This window comes from Talpa occidentalis, unplaced genomic scaffold (genome assembly GCF_014898055.3).
Source record: "Talpa occidentalis isolate TD23 unplaced genomic scaffold, MPIMG_talOcc4v2.1 talOcc4.9, whole genome shotgun sequence".
Lineage (NCBI taxonomy): Eukaryota > Metazoa > Chordata > Mammalia > Eulipotyphla > Talpidae > Talpa > Talpa occidentalis.
Genome location: NW_023605305.1, coordinates 106,797,726 through 106,815,267, shown reverse-complemented (window position 1 = coordinate 106,815,267; position 17,542 = coordinate 106,797,726). Strand labels below are relative to the sequence as shown.

The 17,542-nt window shown below is 58.9% G+C and overlaps 1 protein-coding gene across 1 annotated transcript; it reads left to right on the top strand.

The window, feature by feature from the left end:
• The first annotated feature begins 4,287 nt into the window (after nucleotides 1-4,287).
• On the top strand, nucleotides 4,288-14,498 carry ALX3 (ALX homeobox 3). Its single transcript, XM_037498997.2, has 4 exons — nucleotides 4,288-4,643; nucleotides 9,746-10,062; nucleotides 12,685-12,813; nucleotides 13,386-14,498. Exons 1-4 carry the CDS (start codon nucleotides 4,370-4,372, stop codon nucleotides 13,692-13,694), a joined length of 1,029 nt encoding a protein of 342 aa, XP_037354894.1. The 5' UTR covers nucleotides 4,288-4,369; the 3' UTR covers nucleotides 13,695-14,498.
• The last annotated feature ends 3,044 nt before the right edge of the window (nucleotides 14,499-17,542 follow it).

Genomic DNA, 17,542 nt, shown 5'->3' with positions numbered 1-17,542 from the left:
GAAAGCCAAGTGTTCTGTGTTTCCACAGCAGAGTTTTCCCTCCGCCCTTCTTCCTTTCTTTTAAATATCTTGGGTGAGGAGGAAGCACCGGATCTGAAGGTTTATTTACCATTCCTTAGCCTGACCTTCCAGGAAGAATGTCACTAATGAGAAACAATCTACCAAGGCTCCCAAACCCAGAATTTTCATAGGGATCAATTTAGGATTTCAGAGTCTAAACAGGACAAGGGTAACACGGACTGTCTTTCCTTCGAAGGAAGAAAAAAAAAAAAAAGAGCCACTGACTTTTTCCTGTCTGGAAGGAAGTTTTTTACATGTCAAACACATGTCAAAAGTGAGGTTACATCTTTCCTGTGTTCCAGTCCCGTTTGGATGGCCACTGGGAGGAAAAGAACATTCATTTTCTTGTGGTGTGGGCTGGGGGGTGTCGGAAATGAAAGGCAAAGCAGTTCTTGAGACTGATGTGTCCCTAATTCAAGACCTGACCTTCCAGTCTGAGGCTAGAAGCCAGGAATTCTGCTCTCAAAACCCAGCTCCATTCAAATTCACATCCAAGTGATGATTTTTCCATTGTGAAGGAGACAGTACATTCTAGCAAAATGCACCTCCTAGAAGCTAGGGCCCTATCTCTCTTGCTCTCTGCTGATCCCAGTGCCAGCAAATGCCTGTCACATAGCAGGTCCTCCTAGTAATGAATGAATCAAACAATTAGCCCATGCGAAACAGTTGCGTAAGGCTGGGGTAGCAGACAGTGAATCTAGACCACCCGGAAGCAACATGGTATAATGCAGTGATGGCCAGTTTCAGAGGCACATTAGAATTATCTGGAAAGCTTTACAAAGCTCCAGGTCTCACCAAACAAGTGGGATCAGAGTCTCTGAGAAGAAGATCCAAACATGGATCACTGGGTTTCCAGGCACAGACAAGGTTAAGAACCAGTGAGGAAATAGAACCTGGCTTTGGAGCTGTGCATTCCTGGTGGGAATCACGGGCAAGTTACTTAACCTCCTTCAGCCCCAAATTCTCATCTACAAAATGGGAATCATAGATACTCCCCAGAGTTGCTATAAGACTGAGAATATATATAAAGAATTTAATAAATGCTCATTCTTGGGGGGTGGGTAGGGGGAATAAGGGTGGCGGGAGGAACAATTACACAGAAACAGCCAATAAGTAGCACTTCCATTTTTAAAGTAGTTTTTCTCAGCAGGTGGAGAAAATTTTTTTTAACTTTTTCCACGATAGGACCTAGAATGATCTGGATTATCTCATCTGGCCCTCTTGCTCACTCTATGGGCAATATGTCCGTGACAAATGTTATTGCAATTCAATTGGTGATTAAACAGCATGAATGGTGAACTCACAAATTCTCTTAAAACTTTGCTTCACATCTGGCTGTGTCAGAGGGTCATAAAACCTCTCAGGTGTTAGACTCTCTTTCATTTCGACTCGGCTTAGCAGAAAACACCCTCCACCTACCGTGGCAGCCACCACAGCTGGGTTGGGCAGGTCTCAGTGAACTGTCCCTGGGTAACAGGGAAGCGGGCAGTGTAACTTCCTCCCTGACCAGCTGTGTCCCCATCCCCTCTGGCCTCAGCTTCCCTTTCAAGAAGAAATCCTGATCTTCTGGATAAAGAAGAGTGTGCCTTGAATGATTTGTTCCATTAGCTGAAGGACCAAGAGATGCTGTCGGGTGGAAGACCACGGATCTGAGAGGAAATTCTGGTTCTGCCACTAAGTGGCTGTGTGGCTCCCTTCCGTGGCCTCAGTCTTGGGAATAATAATCGTGCCTCCTTCATGTGGTTGAGAGGATTAAATAAACCAGTGTCTACAAAATACATTCCATAGTGCCTGGAACACCCTCTGTATTGTATAAGTGTTAGCCACCATTTTTATCTGCAAAATGAGGACCCCTGGGGTAGTCCACAATCTCTCAGCCTTCTTAGGAAGGAAAACTTAGTAACTGAGTTTGCTGGGGGTGGGGGTTGTGTTTTTATGTACCTGCCTCATCAAACTCTTCCCAGATTGAATACAGATAAAAGTAAGAGTTTGGACTAGTGGCTTAACCCCCGGGAGCAGATGAGCCTCCTCTAAGTACCCTGTTTTTCATGGTGCTGGGAGAAACCCCATGGAGAGAGGCATCTACCCATCCAACTTGCATGTAATCTGGGGCATCCACCTCAGCTCAACTGGCAACACCATCTCAGCACGGACATAGGTGCTATCCAGAGATTGGCAAGAGGGACGTCTGGGCTTGGAAAGGCATGTGGGTCTCTGGACTTTCTATTTATCCCCAGCCTCAGTCCCCTATAGCCCAGGACAGGAACTTTTCCCCAGTTCCAAGATGTGACCCAGAAATCCGGGCTGCTGTTTCCAAATACCATAATAATCGTAACAATCTCTTCGATGAACAGTGCTCCACGTCCATTAAAACACGAGCGCTTCTCAAGCATCCCATCTCCATGTGGACCGCCCCTTTTCATGATGAGGAAACTGAGGCTCATAAGGGTTCTTATTTAAGGCAAAACACTTGCATTTAAGCCAAACTACCTTATTTAATTGGTTAGTGACATTTTTCTTATGTCCTACTTGTAAGCCGCTTGAAGACTTTGCTGAATAGAATAGGTATCCCCTACTGACACTAACAGCCTCCTAAAAAGTCAACAGTACCCATGACCCTATTTCAGTAAGAGATGAGGTTTTTACTGCAATGCCTTATTAATGGTCAAAGTGATCCCTTTGGTTTGGTTGCCCAGAGCTTGGATCAACTAGATCCTGAAAAAGGGAGCCTTTTGGTGAGGCCAGAGAGGAAGCTTAATTCTGAGCTCCCTCTTGGCTGGAAATACCAACCCCAGGTGCTCCCATTGCGCTGCCCCAGTCTGCAGCCTGTGATTAGGGGCCTTAATGGCCATAATGCCTCCAATGTGGTGTTTAAACCAATAAGGCTTCAGAGAAGTTACGGTATGTTTAATAATGGCTTAATGACTACTTGTGAGATGCAAGGCTTCTGGTTCCTGTTTGGCCTTGATTTATAGCTCAACTCAGGCTGAGGACAGCCAAGAAACCCCCTCTAAGCCCCCAGCGGAAGAGGGAGGTGTTCACACCAGACCTCTTGGATTCCTTTAAAAATTGAGAATTCAAATGAAATACAAATGATGTTTGACTCCCAGCCCTTCTCACTAGTCTCTGGAGTCACAGGAAATAAACACAGTTTAACCCAGATTTAGAAACACCTCAATCCACAGAGGAGAACAGGGTCCTAAGGACCTTGGCTACTTCTTCCCAGATCTTAAATGGGGTGAGAGTTGCTTTTCTTTTCAGAATTTCTCAGCTACTGTCCTAATCCTCTGCCTCCTTTTGGCTGGAGAGACCCAACTCTTAGGAAATGTGGTCCTACTCTCCCTTCCCTTCAAAATGGCAGGCCTGGGGCAAGGGAGCCCTGAGGTCTGCTCTGCAGGTAGCTTCTTTACTGTGGGGCCCTGGGCACATCCAGAACATGTGTCCACTAAAAGGTACTCGCTTCATGGGCACAGTTCAAACTGCAAACCCTCTATGTCCTCCTCCACCTGCTCCAAAGGCCGCGCTGCTGGACTCCATGCAGGGGCAAGTTGTCCCCATCATCTCTCCTTCTGCCTCCTCTGCTTCTAAAATGCCCTCTGAGGGACACTCCCTGGTCAGATAAGAATACTAAGTGGCTGGTTCAAGGTCCCACCGCTCATTAATGGCAGTGTCCGGGCCCAACTTTCTCAGCCCCCAGACCAGATGAGAGCTCTTTCCACAGCGCCACCCAGGATTTCTCCCCCTGTAGGGTAGTAGACATCTTTGAAGGAGCTGGTTTTGCTGGAGGCCTCGTTTTTCCCCAACTCCCAGCAGAGAGTTACGTGAAGTCCAGCCCAGTCCCTAGCAGTCCTGGGGGCCCTTAACTCCAGGCTCACGTCGGGAGACCAGGCCTAAAAGTGTCTGCTGGGGCGGGGAGACACTCTGCCTCCCCAAATGCCTCACCTCCCTAGGCTGGAGCCTGTAGGCTGGACAGCAGGACCCAAAGTGCAGCTCTGACCGGGGCGCTCGCCAGGACGGGCAGTCAAAAGAGACCCTGCCCTCAAGTGGCCTCAGATAAGGGGGCTGGGGTGAATTAGGGGGCTCCCGGACTCCGAGGGGTTAACCGGCGCGGGGCTGCACGTGACGTGGATGGTTCCTGCATTAAGTCAGAGGCGCAGCCCCCTCCCCTGCCCCCCGCCCCCCGCGGCGCGCGCCGCTCCCGGGGGCTCCGCGCCCCCGCGCCCAGGTCCCTCCCCCTTGGCGGGCGCTCACAGGCCGCGCGGGCAGCGCGAGCCCCGGAGCCCCGGCGGCCTGTGCGCCCCGAGCCGGCATGGACCCCGAGCGCTGCGCGCCCTTCGGCGTGGGGCCCGGGCCCGGCCCCTACGCGGCCGCGGGGGACGAGTCTCCCGGCGCTCAGGGGACCCCCCCCACCGCGCCTCACCTGCACCCCGCGCCGCCCCGCGGCCCGCGCCTGACCCGCTTTCCGGCCTGCGGGCCCCTGGAGCCCTACCTTCCCGAGCCCGCCAAGCCGCCCGTCAAGTACCTGCAGGACCTCGGGCCCGGCCCGGCGCTCAACGGCCACTTCTACGAGGGCCCTGCGGAAGGTAACCGCGGCGCGGGGCGCAGCGCGCAGCCCGGCCCGACCCGCTTCCCGCCCGCCCGCCCGGGCCTCGCCGCCCCGGCCCCCGCGCGCCTGTGTCTCCGCCGCGGCGCCCTCCCCGCGCCGCATCCCGCTCGGCGGCCGGGCCGTCGGCGCCGGGGCCGGCACGAGTCCGCGCGGCGGGCGGGAGCCGTGCGCCCCGGGGAGGGAGCGGCCGCGCGGGAGGGCGGAGCGGCCGCGGCGCGGGGCCCGCTCGGGTCCGAAGGCGCCGGGAAGGCGCGATCGCGCCCGGCCGGGGCCGCGGGGCAGCTGCTTCCCTCCCAGAAGCCGGCGGCGGGCCCAGGCGCCACCTCGCTCGGCCCTGGGCCCCATCCGGGGCGACGCGCGGCTTTTGTGTCTGAGCCCCGTTGGGCGGCGGAGCCGGGCTGAGCCGTGGGCCGCGGCCTGGCCCCGCCGGTCTCCCCGCCCCAGGCCGAGCGCCGCGGGGAGGGCGCCCGGGGAGTGGCCGCAGGACCCTCCTCAACGCAGAATAACCGTGTTTTTATTTCTCAGACCGACCTGGCCGCCGTCCCTAGGCGCGGGGTGGCCGCCCCTGCACGGTCGTGGCCTCCGCACCCGGCCGTCGCCTGCGGGGCCCACGGGCGCGCCCCGCTGCTCGCGGCGGGCGGTGACCCCGGGCGCCTCGGGCTCCTGGGCCGCCGCCCTGCGCGCGCGAGGCCCCTCGGCCGTGCCGCCGCCAGGAACAGCCTGAGCGCCCGGGCCGGGCCTGGCGGGCACCGACGGCACCGACTGACCTGGGAGAGCCTCGCGCCCGCGCCGCCCCGTCTGCGCCGCCACGTCCCGCTGCTGGGGCCAGAGCTGGACTCCGGGCCGCGCCGCGCGGGCTCCACGGGGAGGCCGGGCAGCTCCGGCCTGCGCCCAGCCCGGCGGTGGGAATGGGCAGGGGAGGGCGGGAGGTGTGTGGGGTCAGCGGAGGAAATGAGCGAGCCCGCGGAGCCCCGCGTCTGTGCCCTTTAAAGAGGCTCTCCTGATAAAAACCACAGTTGGGACTTAATGAGAAGCAGTTGGCCTGGCTCCTCTGATCCCAGCCAGACGGCGGCGGCCGCGCAGCGCCCTGAGCACCGCCGGGGACAGGTACCCGGCTGGCTCGGCGCGTCGGGCCGGCCAGGACCCTCCCCACGGGCGCGCACCCCCGCTGGGCGGCTGTTCCCCCCACCCCCAGCCTGCCCCGGGAGCGGCCTCCACGCGCGCAAAGTGCGGGGGGCGCTGGAGCGGAGCAGCGGCCGCGGGGCAGCCGGCGCGGGCGCCCGTGTCCACAACGAAATGTGTGGAAAGGGGACCCCAGAGTGCCAGCGGCCAGCCAGAGGCGAGAAGGGGAAATTGAACAGAGCAGCGGAGGACAGAAGCGAGCAGGAGACGCGGACAGCAGTCGGCGAGCGGAGCACGACGGAAAATAAGTGAAGAACCAACGAAAAGAAAAAAGCGAAGGGAAGATCGAACGAAGCGGGTCGTGGAGCAGGAGGGGAAGAAGAAGAGAGAAGAGGCGGACAAAACGAAAGGGGGGTGCAGGGCATCCTGGAAGAGTAGGAAACAGCCCCATGAGAAGAAGTGGGGGACGCACAGGCAGGATCCAAGCTGCGCGGAGGCCAGGCCGACCGAAAAGCAGGCGCAGGAGTCCAGGCGCGCCCGGGTGGAGACGCCACGGGCCGCTCAGCGAACCGCGCCCAGGCCCTGCGCTCCGCCCGGGCGGGCACAGGCGCCGCGTGTCCCTCCAGGGGGGCGACCTCGGAGAGGCGCGCGGCGGAGCCGGGCTTCGAGGGAGGCGCGGCCGGGAGAGCTCTGGCCCCGCTGTCCGCTTGGTGAGGGAAGCGGCGCACAAAAGGGCACCCCGCCTTATTTATCGTTTTTTTAAAATAACGGGCCCGGAGCGTTCCAGTTCTGACCAGTGAGCGCGCAGCTGCGCCCCATGTGCGGCACGGTCTTTGCCGAGGCCCGGCAGTTGCGCGCCCGGGAGCCTGGCGCACGGCGCTCCTCTCACGCCCTTTGCCGAGGTCGCCCTGCGCGGCTCTCGAACCGGGGGCATCCTGACTGTGCCAGCCACCCTCGCTTCCTCTGCGCGCGGCGGCCGTTCCCGTCCCGCCAGGGGCCGCCCAGTCTGAGCCCCAGCTTGGCTCCCTGACCTCGGGATGTGCCTGCCGCCCCGAAGGCCCTGAGCCAATAACCGTATTGCCGCGTCCACCAGGCGGGCCGCGGACCTCCAGGCGAGCTCTAAGTCGTGGACACCTGGCTGTGATCTCTATGCCAAGGTTGTTTCCACCCTGGGACCTACATGCGCTTTTTGTGCACATGGGTTTCTGGTGTTCCACCAGAGCTGCAGAAGCCCTGGCTTCCGAGAGCCCCTCCGCCAGCCTGAGGAACTTCGCAGGGAGCAAGACTGCCCCACAGCTAAAAGCTAAGCCGCTGAAAGCCAGGCTAAAAGCTGAACGCTGCCCGCTGCGCTCTCCATGGAGGCCTTAATGGCGGTGGGGTTCCAGACCCGAGACTGGAGCAAAGCCTGAGTGGCATCCGAGCCCCCACTGGTAGGGGTTCCGGGAGCCCTCCTGGGTAGGGGAGTGCTTTAGGGCTTGCGAAGTGAGTCATGGACAGAGCTCCGTGAAGGCCTTGGAGGTCCTTGTCCTGGTTCCTGCCTTTCAGGTCCCGCATACTGCCTCGGTGGTCTTGTGGTTGTGCAGATCTTGGACACCCTGGCGCTGAACCCCAGGTTCTCACTGTCCAGCCTGGGTACTCCCCCCCTTAGTACCCACTGTCCCAACCAGGTGCAAGTGACTCCTGCGCACAGCCTGTACACACTGCGAACCTGCCCTGGGCCTGACAGAGCCACCTTCTCCCAACAAGCTTCGATTTCAGTTGCTGGTTTCTGTTCCTGTTCTGCCTTTCCTTGGCTCCTGCCCTCCATTTATCCCACCTCCCACTCTGCTCTTCTGAGCCTAATCCTCAGGAGGCTGAGGCTAACACCCTGAGCCTAATCCTCAGGGTGTTCCATGAGGCACACCCCTCTCTCCCAAAAAGAAGGGGTACCACCTGATATCCTCCAGGTAGAGGAAGGTGGTCTCAGGGCAATGGCGAGGAAGAGGGATTTCTCTGGTCCCTGACAGGGCTGTAGACTGGGCAGGCATGCGAGGCCAGCAGGCTTGGCCCTTTGGGGGCAGCCGTTCTGAGAAGTCCTGCTGTCCTTCATCCCTTGACCTTGGTAACTGGGAGGCTTAAGGTCAGGAAGGCAAGTCCTAGAGCCCCAGACCTGGTCACTTCCTCAGGGAAGATCCTGCTGGACAGGAAATACACTGGGGGCCCAAGAGGTAGATGAGCAAGCCCCAGAGCTTTGGGGAGCCCCCTGCAGTGACATCAGCGCTCCTCTGGACCCATTCCTGAGCCACTCTCACCCCTTTTCTGCCTGGAATCTTGCAGGTCCACACTCTGACCCCAAGATACTAACACCCCTACTCCAGGACCACACTCTGACCCCCTACTCTCAGGTCTGCTGTAGGGAAAAAGACCCCGTCCAGCCTCCTGGTCATTTTCAATTATTTGGTTCAACTTCCGTGAGTTCTTCTTCCTACTGAGGCTCCCTACGATTACCCTAGAACTGAGCTGTGTTGTCCAAGAGTGGAAATCGGGAGCTGGAGCATTTTCTGCCCCATGTGAAGGATGCTGGTGCCCAGGCTGCACACAGCCCTGAGGGCAGCCGCCCCCACCCCCACCAGGCCTCCAGGACACACAACATGGAGCTTATTTCACAGTCTGGGTGGTCCTGGGAGGTCGTGGCCGCCTTCCGGAGGAAGGGAACTTGCCCGTTGTCCTCCACGGCGCAGACAGAGACCCGTGGGCACCCGTAAGCCATGTCTCCAGTCGCGTCCTCCTCTGACACAGCTGTGATCCCAACACCAGTCCCAGGGAAGAAACTGCCTCTTGGTGCCAGCTCGCTGGGCCTCCTGGGGACCAGGCCCCCGCTGGGGATGGGCCCAGGGCCAGGGAACGGGCTGTGTGAGTCAGTGGGGCGTCTTTGTGGCGGCGCTCCTGCCATCCCAGCGGACTGTTGAGATTTCATGGTGACACTGCTGGGGGTCCTTGCCAGAGGGAGAGAGGGCGGGGCGCTCAGGGTGACCTATTTTCACCGTGCGCCAATGGTGGCCGTGCTCCATGGAGCCTCCCGCGTGAGGGAGTGAGGCTTAGCGTGTCAGAGCGGGGCCACTCGGAGCTGCTCCCAGGCTGCAGTCAGGTCCCCCCCGCTTGTAAATCGTGGGCAACAAGGAGCCATCAGAGACGCCTGAGGGTGGCAGGCAGACACGACGAGAATGTCAGGGTTGGGGTCTGTGTTCTGTTTCGACCCCGGTGCCCCAACTCTCCTCCAAGCAAGGCCTCTCTCCTGCCTCTGATGCTGGAGCTTAAGTCTGTGCTCAGACTTCACAATTTTTGGGGGAATGAGACAATCCTCCTGGAAGCTTCTTTACCCCAATTTGCCCTTCATACCACAGGGCTGGGGGGATTGGACATTGCCCTAGGACTTGGGGTTCAGAGAATGAGCTCAGAGGTGGACTGAGCATCCCTGACAGTTGCCTGCCTGATCCTGAGGGCAGGGGTGTGGCCATGAGGGCCTGGGAACCAAGGCCCACAGAGTAAGGCACAAGGAGGCCCTTCCTGGCAGGGGAGGGTGGTGTCACCCACTCACCCTCACCCCCTCCTCTTCCTGCCCCCCCCACACACCAAAGACTTTACTGTGCCTGTGCTTGGCCCTGCCTTGGCGCCAATCCTGGCACCTCCACCCTGTGGGATGCACCCCCACAGCACTTCCCCGAAATGAACCCCCTCTAGCCCCAGCAGATCCGCCCAGACCACAGAGCACATGGCTCCCCAGGGCCCCCTCCCCAGCGGGAGACTCCGCAGGCAGGCTCTGAAGCCAGGCTCCCATGGAGGGTGGCTGGCTGGAGGAAGGGAAGGCAAAGGAAGGGGAAGGCGGGGACTGAAGCGTCACGTTCTTCTCCTCCCTCCATTCCACCCACAAAACCCCCCGTTCGGCTTCCATCCTCCTTTTTGTGTTTTCCATTGCAGCTGAGGAGAAGGCCTCCAAAGCCGCCAGCTTTCCTCAGCTACCCTTGGACTGCCGAGGGGGCCCCAGAGACGGGCCCTCTAACTTGCAAGGCTCCCCAGGCCCCTGCCTGGCCAGCCTGCGTGTCCCCCTGTCCCCGGGACTCCCCGACTCCATGGAGTTGGCCAAGAACAAGAGCAAGAAGCGCCGTAACCGCACGACCTTCAGCACGTTCCAGCTGGAGGAGCTGGAGAAGGTCTTCCAGAAAACCCACTACCCTGATGTGTATGCCCGGGAGCAGCTGGCTCTGCGCACGGACCTAACCGAGGCCCGGGTACAGGTGAGGGCGCCCTGAGCACGGGACTCTAGCTGCCTCCACCACATACCTGGGCCACGGGACGCTAGCACCCCACAGGGCAGCCCACCTTCCTGGGCTCACCCTCTGTGCCTGCTTGCTGCAGCCACAGGCACCCAGCCCAAGTGGAGGCGCACGCAGGCACCCCAAGTCCTGTGTGCAAGCCAACTTTGTTGCTGATCCGGGGTACACCCTGGATCTCTCACCTCAGTGTTCTGATTTAGGAACAGTGAGCCATGGTGCTGTCTGCTTAGGGAGCATTCTCGAGGACCACAGAGGAGGCAGCGTTTGGGAAGCAGTGCCTTGCTGTGCTCACGTGGGGCTGCTCCTAAGATGCCTGCTCAGAGTAGGAGGGTCCCCCCGCTGCGGGTGGGGTGTCTCAGGATCAGGGATGCTCAGCTGTCCAGCAACTTTCACTTGCTAATCAGGGTAAAGGGCAAAGGGCCGTCCACATGCAAGGCATGTTGGGAGGGAGGGAGAAAGAACGTGAGCTGGGCAATGCAGGCCGGGGCTGGGGTGGGGAGGGGCAGGCTTCGGAAAGGAGGCTTCAGTAAGAGTCTGGCCCAAGGTGTGGTTTTCACCTGGCCTCACACAGGCTCGCGACCCAGAAAGCGGCCCTAAGCAGGGCTTGGGGTTCAGCTTCTCGGGAAAGTGAGGAGGTGGCCTCAAGGCAGAGGCGATCCCCTTCTCCAAAACAGAGGAGACTCAGCCAGGACAGAGCTCACATCGTGCACGGGTCCTTCGGGGCAGGGGGCAGCTCTGCAGAACTTGGGGGCGGGCCGGCCAATCTATAAAGAGGCCAGCTGCTGTCCAGCGGAGAGGGCCCTTCGGCTGATTCAGCATAAGGCCGGGGGACTTGGGATGTTTCCCCTTCTCTGCTGGTCCTCCTGGTCCATGTTCCTCCCCGGTAGCACCCAAAACAGGCTTCCAGGACTGTCACCAAAGGCTGCCCAGGGCCTGGGGCCATCAGAGTGGGAGGTCCAGCATTCAAGACAACCCCAGATTACAGAAGCCACAGGTGCTTCTGCACGACCGTGGGGTGGGGTCTAAATAGCGACCCCCATGGAACAGCTTTGAAGAAGTGGAGCACACTGGCCCCCTCACGTGCTACACCTTTTGAACCCCAGAAGGGTGGAGGGGTAGCCACCAGGGCCCCAAATCCAGCCCAGCAGCCTCCCCGATGATTGAGATGAGTAGGGACGTTTTCTGTGACGGGAGCTTGACACCCACCCATAGGCCCACCCGTGGAGGGGGTTATTAAGACTACACACTGGACTATGCAGAGGGCAGGTCCAGAGCACAGAGGACTCTGGGCGAGAATAGGGGTGACAGGGAAGCACTCCCAGTAAAGAGATCAGATTTATCGGCTCCTGGCTTCTTCATCTGCCTGCAGGGGAGGGACAGTAGAAAAAGACAGGCCAGGTAGCTGGGCAGGTGGGGTGGCCCTCCCCTAGACTTGCCCCAGGCCTGCTCTGGGAGTTCTGTGACCTGGGGTCAGGAGGCTGCAGCGTGCCCAGCTCCTTAACTTTCAGGGCCTCACTGCCTGCTGGAGTGGGAATGACTGTGGGGCAGTGGGCAGATGTGAGGGCCAAGGGCAGGTCTCTCTCTCTCTCTCTCTTTTTCTCTTGCACGCACGCGCGCGCACACACACGCACGCACACACACATACACACACACACACACACACACACACACACGGCTACTCTGTTGGCACTCCCAGCTTGATCCCTAAAAGTCTGTTGTTTGTGGCTGGTTTGGTGGGGCTTGATATTGCCAATGTCTAGTCCAGAGCCTGACACATAAGTGTTTATTAAATGATAGAAATGCAAAACACATGCCGCAGTGCACTTACATGTCACAGTCACAGGGCGGATACCAAACAACAAATTCATCTCAGATATGCGCACAACACACAGATAGCCAAGAGCTCTCACACACCAGATGACGCCGGTGGCACGTGGGATTACAGTGAGATGCCAGGGAGGGTGCCCGGCTCAGATGGACGTGGAGGGAGGGGTCCGTCACACAGGCAGGGAGTGTTTCAAAGGTGGGCTGGTGTGGGAGGCAGCTAACGGGGTGTTGTGTGGCAGGAGATGGGGCTGTGAAGGGCGGGAGGCCACAGGAGCTTGTGAAGGAGCTGGGCTCCGCCTGAGGTCTCCGGGGAGCCACCGAGGGCTCAGACAGGACCAGGACCTGGCAGATACATCTTTAACATCCATGTGGTGGGGAGACGAGCAGGAGATGAGGCAGGAGGGCTAGAAAGCCCACACACGTGCACTGGCACACTTAGGCAGCACCTGGGGCCTCTGAGGCCATGGACTCCCACGAGCTTTCCTAGAGAACCACGTTGGAGAACCCCAGAAAGCGACTCAGCAGGGGAGTTGTGTGGGGGTGGCCCATAAGGTCAATAAACCCTGGCTGGGTTTGGGTCTTTCCCAGGCCCCATCCCAGGCCCTCCAGGGGGCCCCTGAGAACGACGTAGATTTCTAAACTACCACTCAAGCCCCTCCGGCCCAGAGCCAGCTCCCCAGCCTGCAGGACACAACTGCCAGCTCCACGCTTGGGGTTGCTTCAGCACCCTCTCCGCCTCTCCCAACCGGCCCCCAGGTCTGGTTCCAGAACCGCAGAGCCAAGTGGCGGAAGCGGGAGCGTTACGGGAAGATCCAGGACGGGCGGAACCCCTTCACGTCGGCCTATGACATCTCCGTGCTGCCCCGCACGGACAGCCACCCCCAGGTGAGCCAGGACCTGGGTGTCCCCTGGGGAGGGCGGCAAGAAGAGGGGCTCTGGTCCCTGTAGCGGCAGTGGGGCTGAGATATGTGGTTACATCGCTCCTTCCTCTGCAAAATGGGGATCTCACCTGTCTCGTGAATGATGCACGCGGAGCTTCAAACAGGGACTCAACAAAGAAACCGCCTCCTGAGCAGTGGCAGTGGCCACTGACAGTGTGCAGCGCGGGAGGGAGTGGCTTCCAGACCAGGCCAGAGGAGATGTCTTTGCCCCCGCAGGAGGCGGAGCTGGAATTGCAAACAGACCCCTGGAGTGACAGGGCAGGAGGCACCCCCCCCCCACAACCTCAGCGCCTGCCTAAGGTGGCCCCAGCTCAGTTAGCAATAAGGCAGGATTTGCAGGGCCCAGTGGAACACCACAGACAAGGTGGTGCTGATGCCTGGGCTGGTTGGGGGAACCCCTTAAAAAAAAAAGAGGAGGCTTCTTGGAAAGTGTGTGGAACCCTAAGGGCAGAGCGCCCCCAGGGAAGGGGAGCAGCGCTTGGGGTGCTGATCATGGGCCATCTTTCTCTCTTTCAGCTGCAGAACTCCCTGTGGCCCAGTCCAGGGTCTGGCAGCCCTGGGGGCCCCTGCCTCGTGTCTCCAGAGGGCATCCCCTCCCCATGCATGTCTCCATACTCTCACTCTCACGGCAATGTGGCTGGCTTCATGGGGGTGCCAGCCTCCCCCAGAGCCCACCCTGGCATCTACTCCCTTCACGGCTTTTCCCCTGCCCTGGGGGGCCACAGTTTTGAGCCTTCCCCGGATGGCGACTATAAGTCTCCAAGTCTCGTGTCGCTCAGGGTGAAGCCCAAGGAGCCGCCCAGCCTGCTGAACTGGACCACGTGATCGTCTCGTGGACACACAGACTGAGCTGCCACCCCCGTTTCCATTCCCAGCTGCTCCCACCCCGCGGGGCCAGGATGCCAGAGAGGACACTCCTCGGCCTCCCAGCCCCACATGGTTCCTGAAGGTGCAGGCCGAGCAGCAGGGACCTCAGCCTCCACAGGGAACAAGTCCCTTTTCTCTTAGGACAAGATGGGGCTGCTCAGGAGGAAGGGGGCTTCAAAGCAGGTTGGACCCTCTGCCACAGCTCGGGGCCTCTCACCCAGACTCCGGGCTGGAGAAGGACACTGCCCAGCTTCCTTCGAAAGTCACTCCTCCAGCGGAAACAGCTGAACTGGCTCCTCATTCAGGAAACCCAGGGAAATGGGAGGACACAGGTTGAACCAGGAGGAGCAACTTGTAGGCCAACCTCACCCCCTGCTGCCACCAGGGGGTGGACACCCAGCGTGTGGCGGTGAGAAGGGCCTGGAGGCCAGAGGTCGGTGGAAGGTCCGGCTCCCCTGCTGCAGCCATCCCTCACTCCTCCCGAAACAGGCACGGAGCCATCCGCCCCCTCCAAGGGTCGGCAGTCCCACCAGCAACAACGAAATATTTCCATTCTGCTCATGGGATGAGGCCAAGCTATGCTGTGGACACCATGGCTCCCCTGGCTCACTCACTGATCATGGGAGGGAGGAAACAGATTTCTGACTCTGAGCCCCTGAGATCCTGACCCCACCTTTTGTAAAACTACTTTTGTAAAAAAAAAAAAAAAAAAAAAAAAAAAGTGCTGCCCAGCATAATAAAAAGGTGGCAATATTTTTTAGACCAGCTGACTGTCTCCTTTGGGTCTGGCACTTTGGAGCTGGTCTGTACAGGCCCCGGGGCCAGCACGGATCTTAGAGGCAGGGGATGGTGGCCCCATGGCCTGCTCGGGGCTTCTGTGGCCCCAGCTGGGGAGGGGAGAAGGGGGTGGGGCGTGGGGGGTGGCGGGGTAGGACCCAGCTTAGGGCTGCTGGGCTCAGGTGGAAGGGAAAGCCGGGGGCGGGAAGGGGAGTGAGGAAACAGAGATAAGCTTGTGGCCGAGCTGCCCGCGGGAAGGAAGGTGGAAAGGAAGATGGGGGAGACTACAGAGGCGCTGAGGGCCCCACATGCTGGTGGGGGTGGGGCAGCTCCCTTCTCCCAGATGCCCCAGGAGCGTGCCTGAGCTGTGGGGCAGAGACAAAAGCCAGGACTCTTCTTTCTTGTGGTTTCGGAGTATTACCCTTTCTGTCCTTCAGCCCCACGCTCTGCCTTATCTGCAGCCTGGAAGGCAGGAAAAAAGCAGGCCTGGCCCTCCCACCTTCCCAGTAAACACAACCACATTGCTCACAAAGCTCAGCCTCGGCTAGCAGTCACCCAGCTCCGCCTCTTCAGGCGCAGAGAGGCCCAAACCAGAGACCTGGGGCAGCACGCCGTCTCTCAGGGAGAGCGCTGGTCCTCCGTGGACTGGGTTTCCTGGCCAAGATACTCGCTGTGACGAGGCTCAAGCACGCCCAGAGGATGCTTCCTTTCCTCCAGGCCCTAATCTCTGGAGATTTCTCTTTGTCCTGGTGCTGGCCCTGAGGTCCAGGTGGGAGGCCGTGTCCGGCAGGAGGGGCAGAGCCCGGGCAGTAGGGGAGGCACCCCAGGGACCTCTGATGAACAGAACCACCTTCACCCAGCTCCTCAATAACAAACGGGCTCAGGTCCGTATTTCTAACTCCAGGGCTCAGCCCACTACACCACCAGTTACTTCACCCAAGGGGTGGCCAGCAAAATCTTGGACTTTCGGTCTCACAAAAAGTCAGAGATGCAGAGAGAGATTAGTTCGTTTCACAAATATCTGAGTGCCTGCTCTGTGTCAGGCACTGTGTTAGGTGCCAGAGATAGAGCAAAGGTCAAGGGTCAAGAAGAGCATAGAGGACTTTCACAGCTTGGAGAGATGGACAGAGGACGGAAGGACCTGTGAAAGCCCAAGCAAAGGAAGCAGGCATGGGGAAGACGAGCAGTCCGGCCAGGGAGCATCAGCGCTGCCAGAGAGGGAGAGGCGGGCCCTGTGCTGGGGGGCTGAGTGGGGGAGGGTCCGGGAGGCCAGGGACCAGCTACTGGCTCCCGTCCAGGGGCATCTGCCCACAGCTCATATTTTTCTGTCCTGTGACAGCTAAATGAAGAGAAAGCTAACTTTACAACCACCCACTTCACACATAATGAATATGAATGGGCATCCCGGAGCCTGTTCCCGGGGATTATCTGTGAGCTGACGGGTTCTCCCATTGACTGGGCCATCCCCCAGTCTGTCCCCTGGCTGGGACTGGGGCAGCCCTTCCACCTGCTTCCCATTAGCTGCCCTCCCATCCTCCTCTTCTCCCCCACGTCTTGTGCTTCCCGCTGTGGAGACACAGCCCCCAGGTCTCCAGCTGCCCCTGCTCCCAGCCTCACACCAGAGGCGACCTCAGTCAGGGCCCTTATTTCCCCAAGGCTGGGGCTCTGGCCACCCCTCTGGAAAAAGAGTGGCCCCACCTGAAACACAACTTTAAGTTGCTAGGCTTGAATCTCCCTCTGCTAACGCTCCAGAAAAGATTCCAGAGGCCTTAATCTTGGTCCTGGCAGGCACATGGACACCAGGCCTGGACTGGAGGGTCCTAGCAGCAGGGTCCTTCAGAAGCTTCCCACCCTAGCCTGCCACTGGGAAATGCTTCTAATATGAAGCATCTAATCTTCCTTCCTTGCCACCCCCAGCCATTTACACATTCACCTGAATTACAACTCTGAAGTGCAGATCCTCCGTAGCCCTAGCCAGCACCATCCAGGTTACCAGGAACTGGGCATGACCTGTGTCCAGCAGTGGGAGGGGAGCTTCAGGCCTGCCCCAGCCTCATGCCACCATCTCTACCAAGTAGGCAGTGAACACAAAGTATCTACTCTAAGAACCCTTGTTCCTAATGCTGGAGCCCCTCGCTGCTCAGCTGCAAACACCCTCCCTTACTCCCCACAACCAGGACCATGCTGGCTGGGATCCATGGGATCTGTGTGGCCCTACAGGATGTCTGACTCAGCACCTACCCAGCTACTTGCTTCTATTGCCATTTGTCCATCCAACCGTTACTCAAGAGAAGTGTGGGTGTTCACCTGGACATTCAGGCCCCTAAAATAGGGCCTCGCCCCAATCAGACCTTCAAGGTATGTCAGCAGGATTGCTACGTAAGTGCCTGACTCTTAAGAGGCCTCTGTATTTAGAGCAGTGAGCTGGGGACAGGTCTCTTTCTAGGGGACACAGGAAATGGATGCAAATTCACCGGTTAGGGGTGGAAGGAATTAGCAATAGTAAGAATAGCTGCCATTTGTAAGTCGCATTGTTAGTCCAGTATGTACATCCATTACCCATTTTTATTCAACCCTCAGTCGTGATGTGTTGAAACCATGATGGTATGAAACCCAATTTAAACAGATGAGTCAACTGAGATTTAGAGCTTAAGATTCCTCAATGAGTAAAAGTCAAAACCTGCACCGAAAGTTGGGGCTGTCTCACTCCTAAAGGGCACAGCCCCGTTTCATAGCCAGGGGTGGCTGACCACACCAAGTGCCAAGTGCATGGCCCCGCTACTGCCTCTCAAGCAGTCAGTCCAGGAAGCCAGCCTCCCAGGTGAAGCGCAACAGGTGAGGCACGGGACCCAGGGACCCAGGAGAGACACTCAAGCTCTAGCTGAGGGAGAGAAGCAGCGGTGATAGCCCCAAGTAGCCTTCAGGAGGGCATATTCTGGGCATACCAGAGTCTAGGCCACGGCCAAGCTTGGATGGTGTTAGGGCCTAAAGCAACTGATATTTGCCAAGACACTTCCTGCCATGCATGC

What these genes read in the sequence shown, in the direction of transcription:
- ALX3 (XM_037498997.2), top strand. Translation starts at nt 4,370, where the DNA reads ATGGACCCCGAGCGCTGCGCGCCCTTCGGCGTGGGGCCCGGGCCCGGC. An exon ending in TAACCGAGGCCCGGGTACAG is followed by an intron (nt 10,063 to 12,684) that starts GTGAGGGCGCCC and finishes ACCGGCCCCCAG; the next exon opens with GTCTGGTTCCAGAACCGCAG. An exon ending in GCACGGACAGCCACCCCCAG is followed by an intron (nt 12,814 to 13,385) that starts GTGAGCCAGGAC and finishes TCTCTCTTTCAG; the next exon opens with CTGCAGAACTCCCTGTGGCC.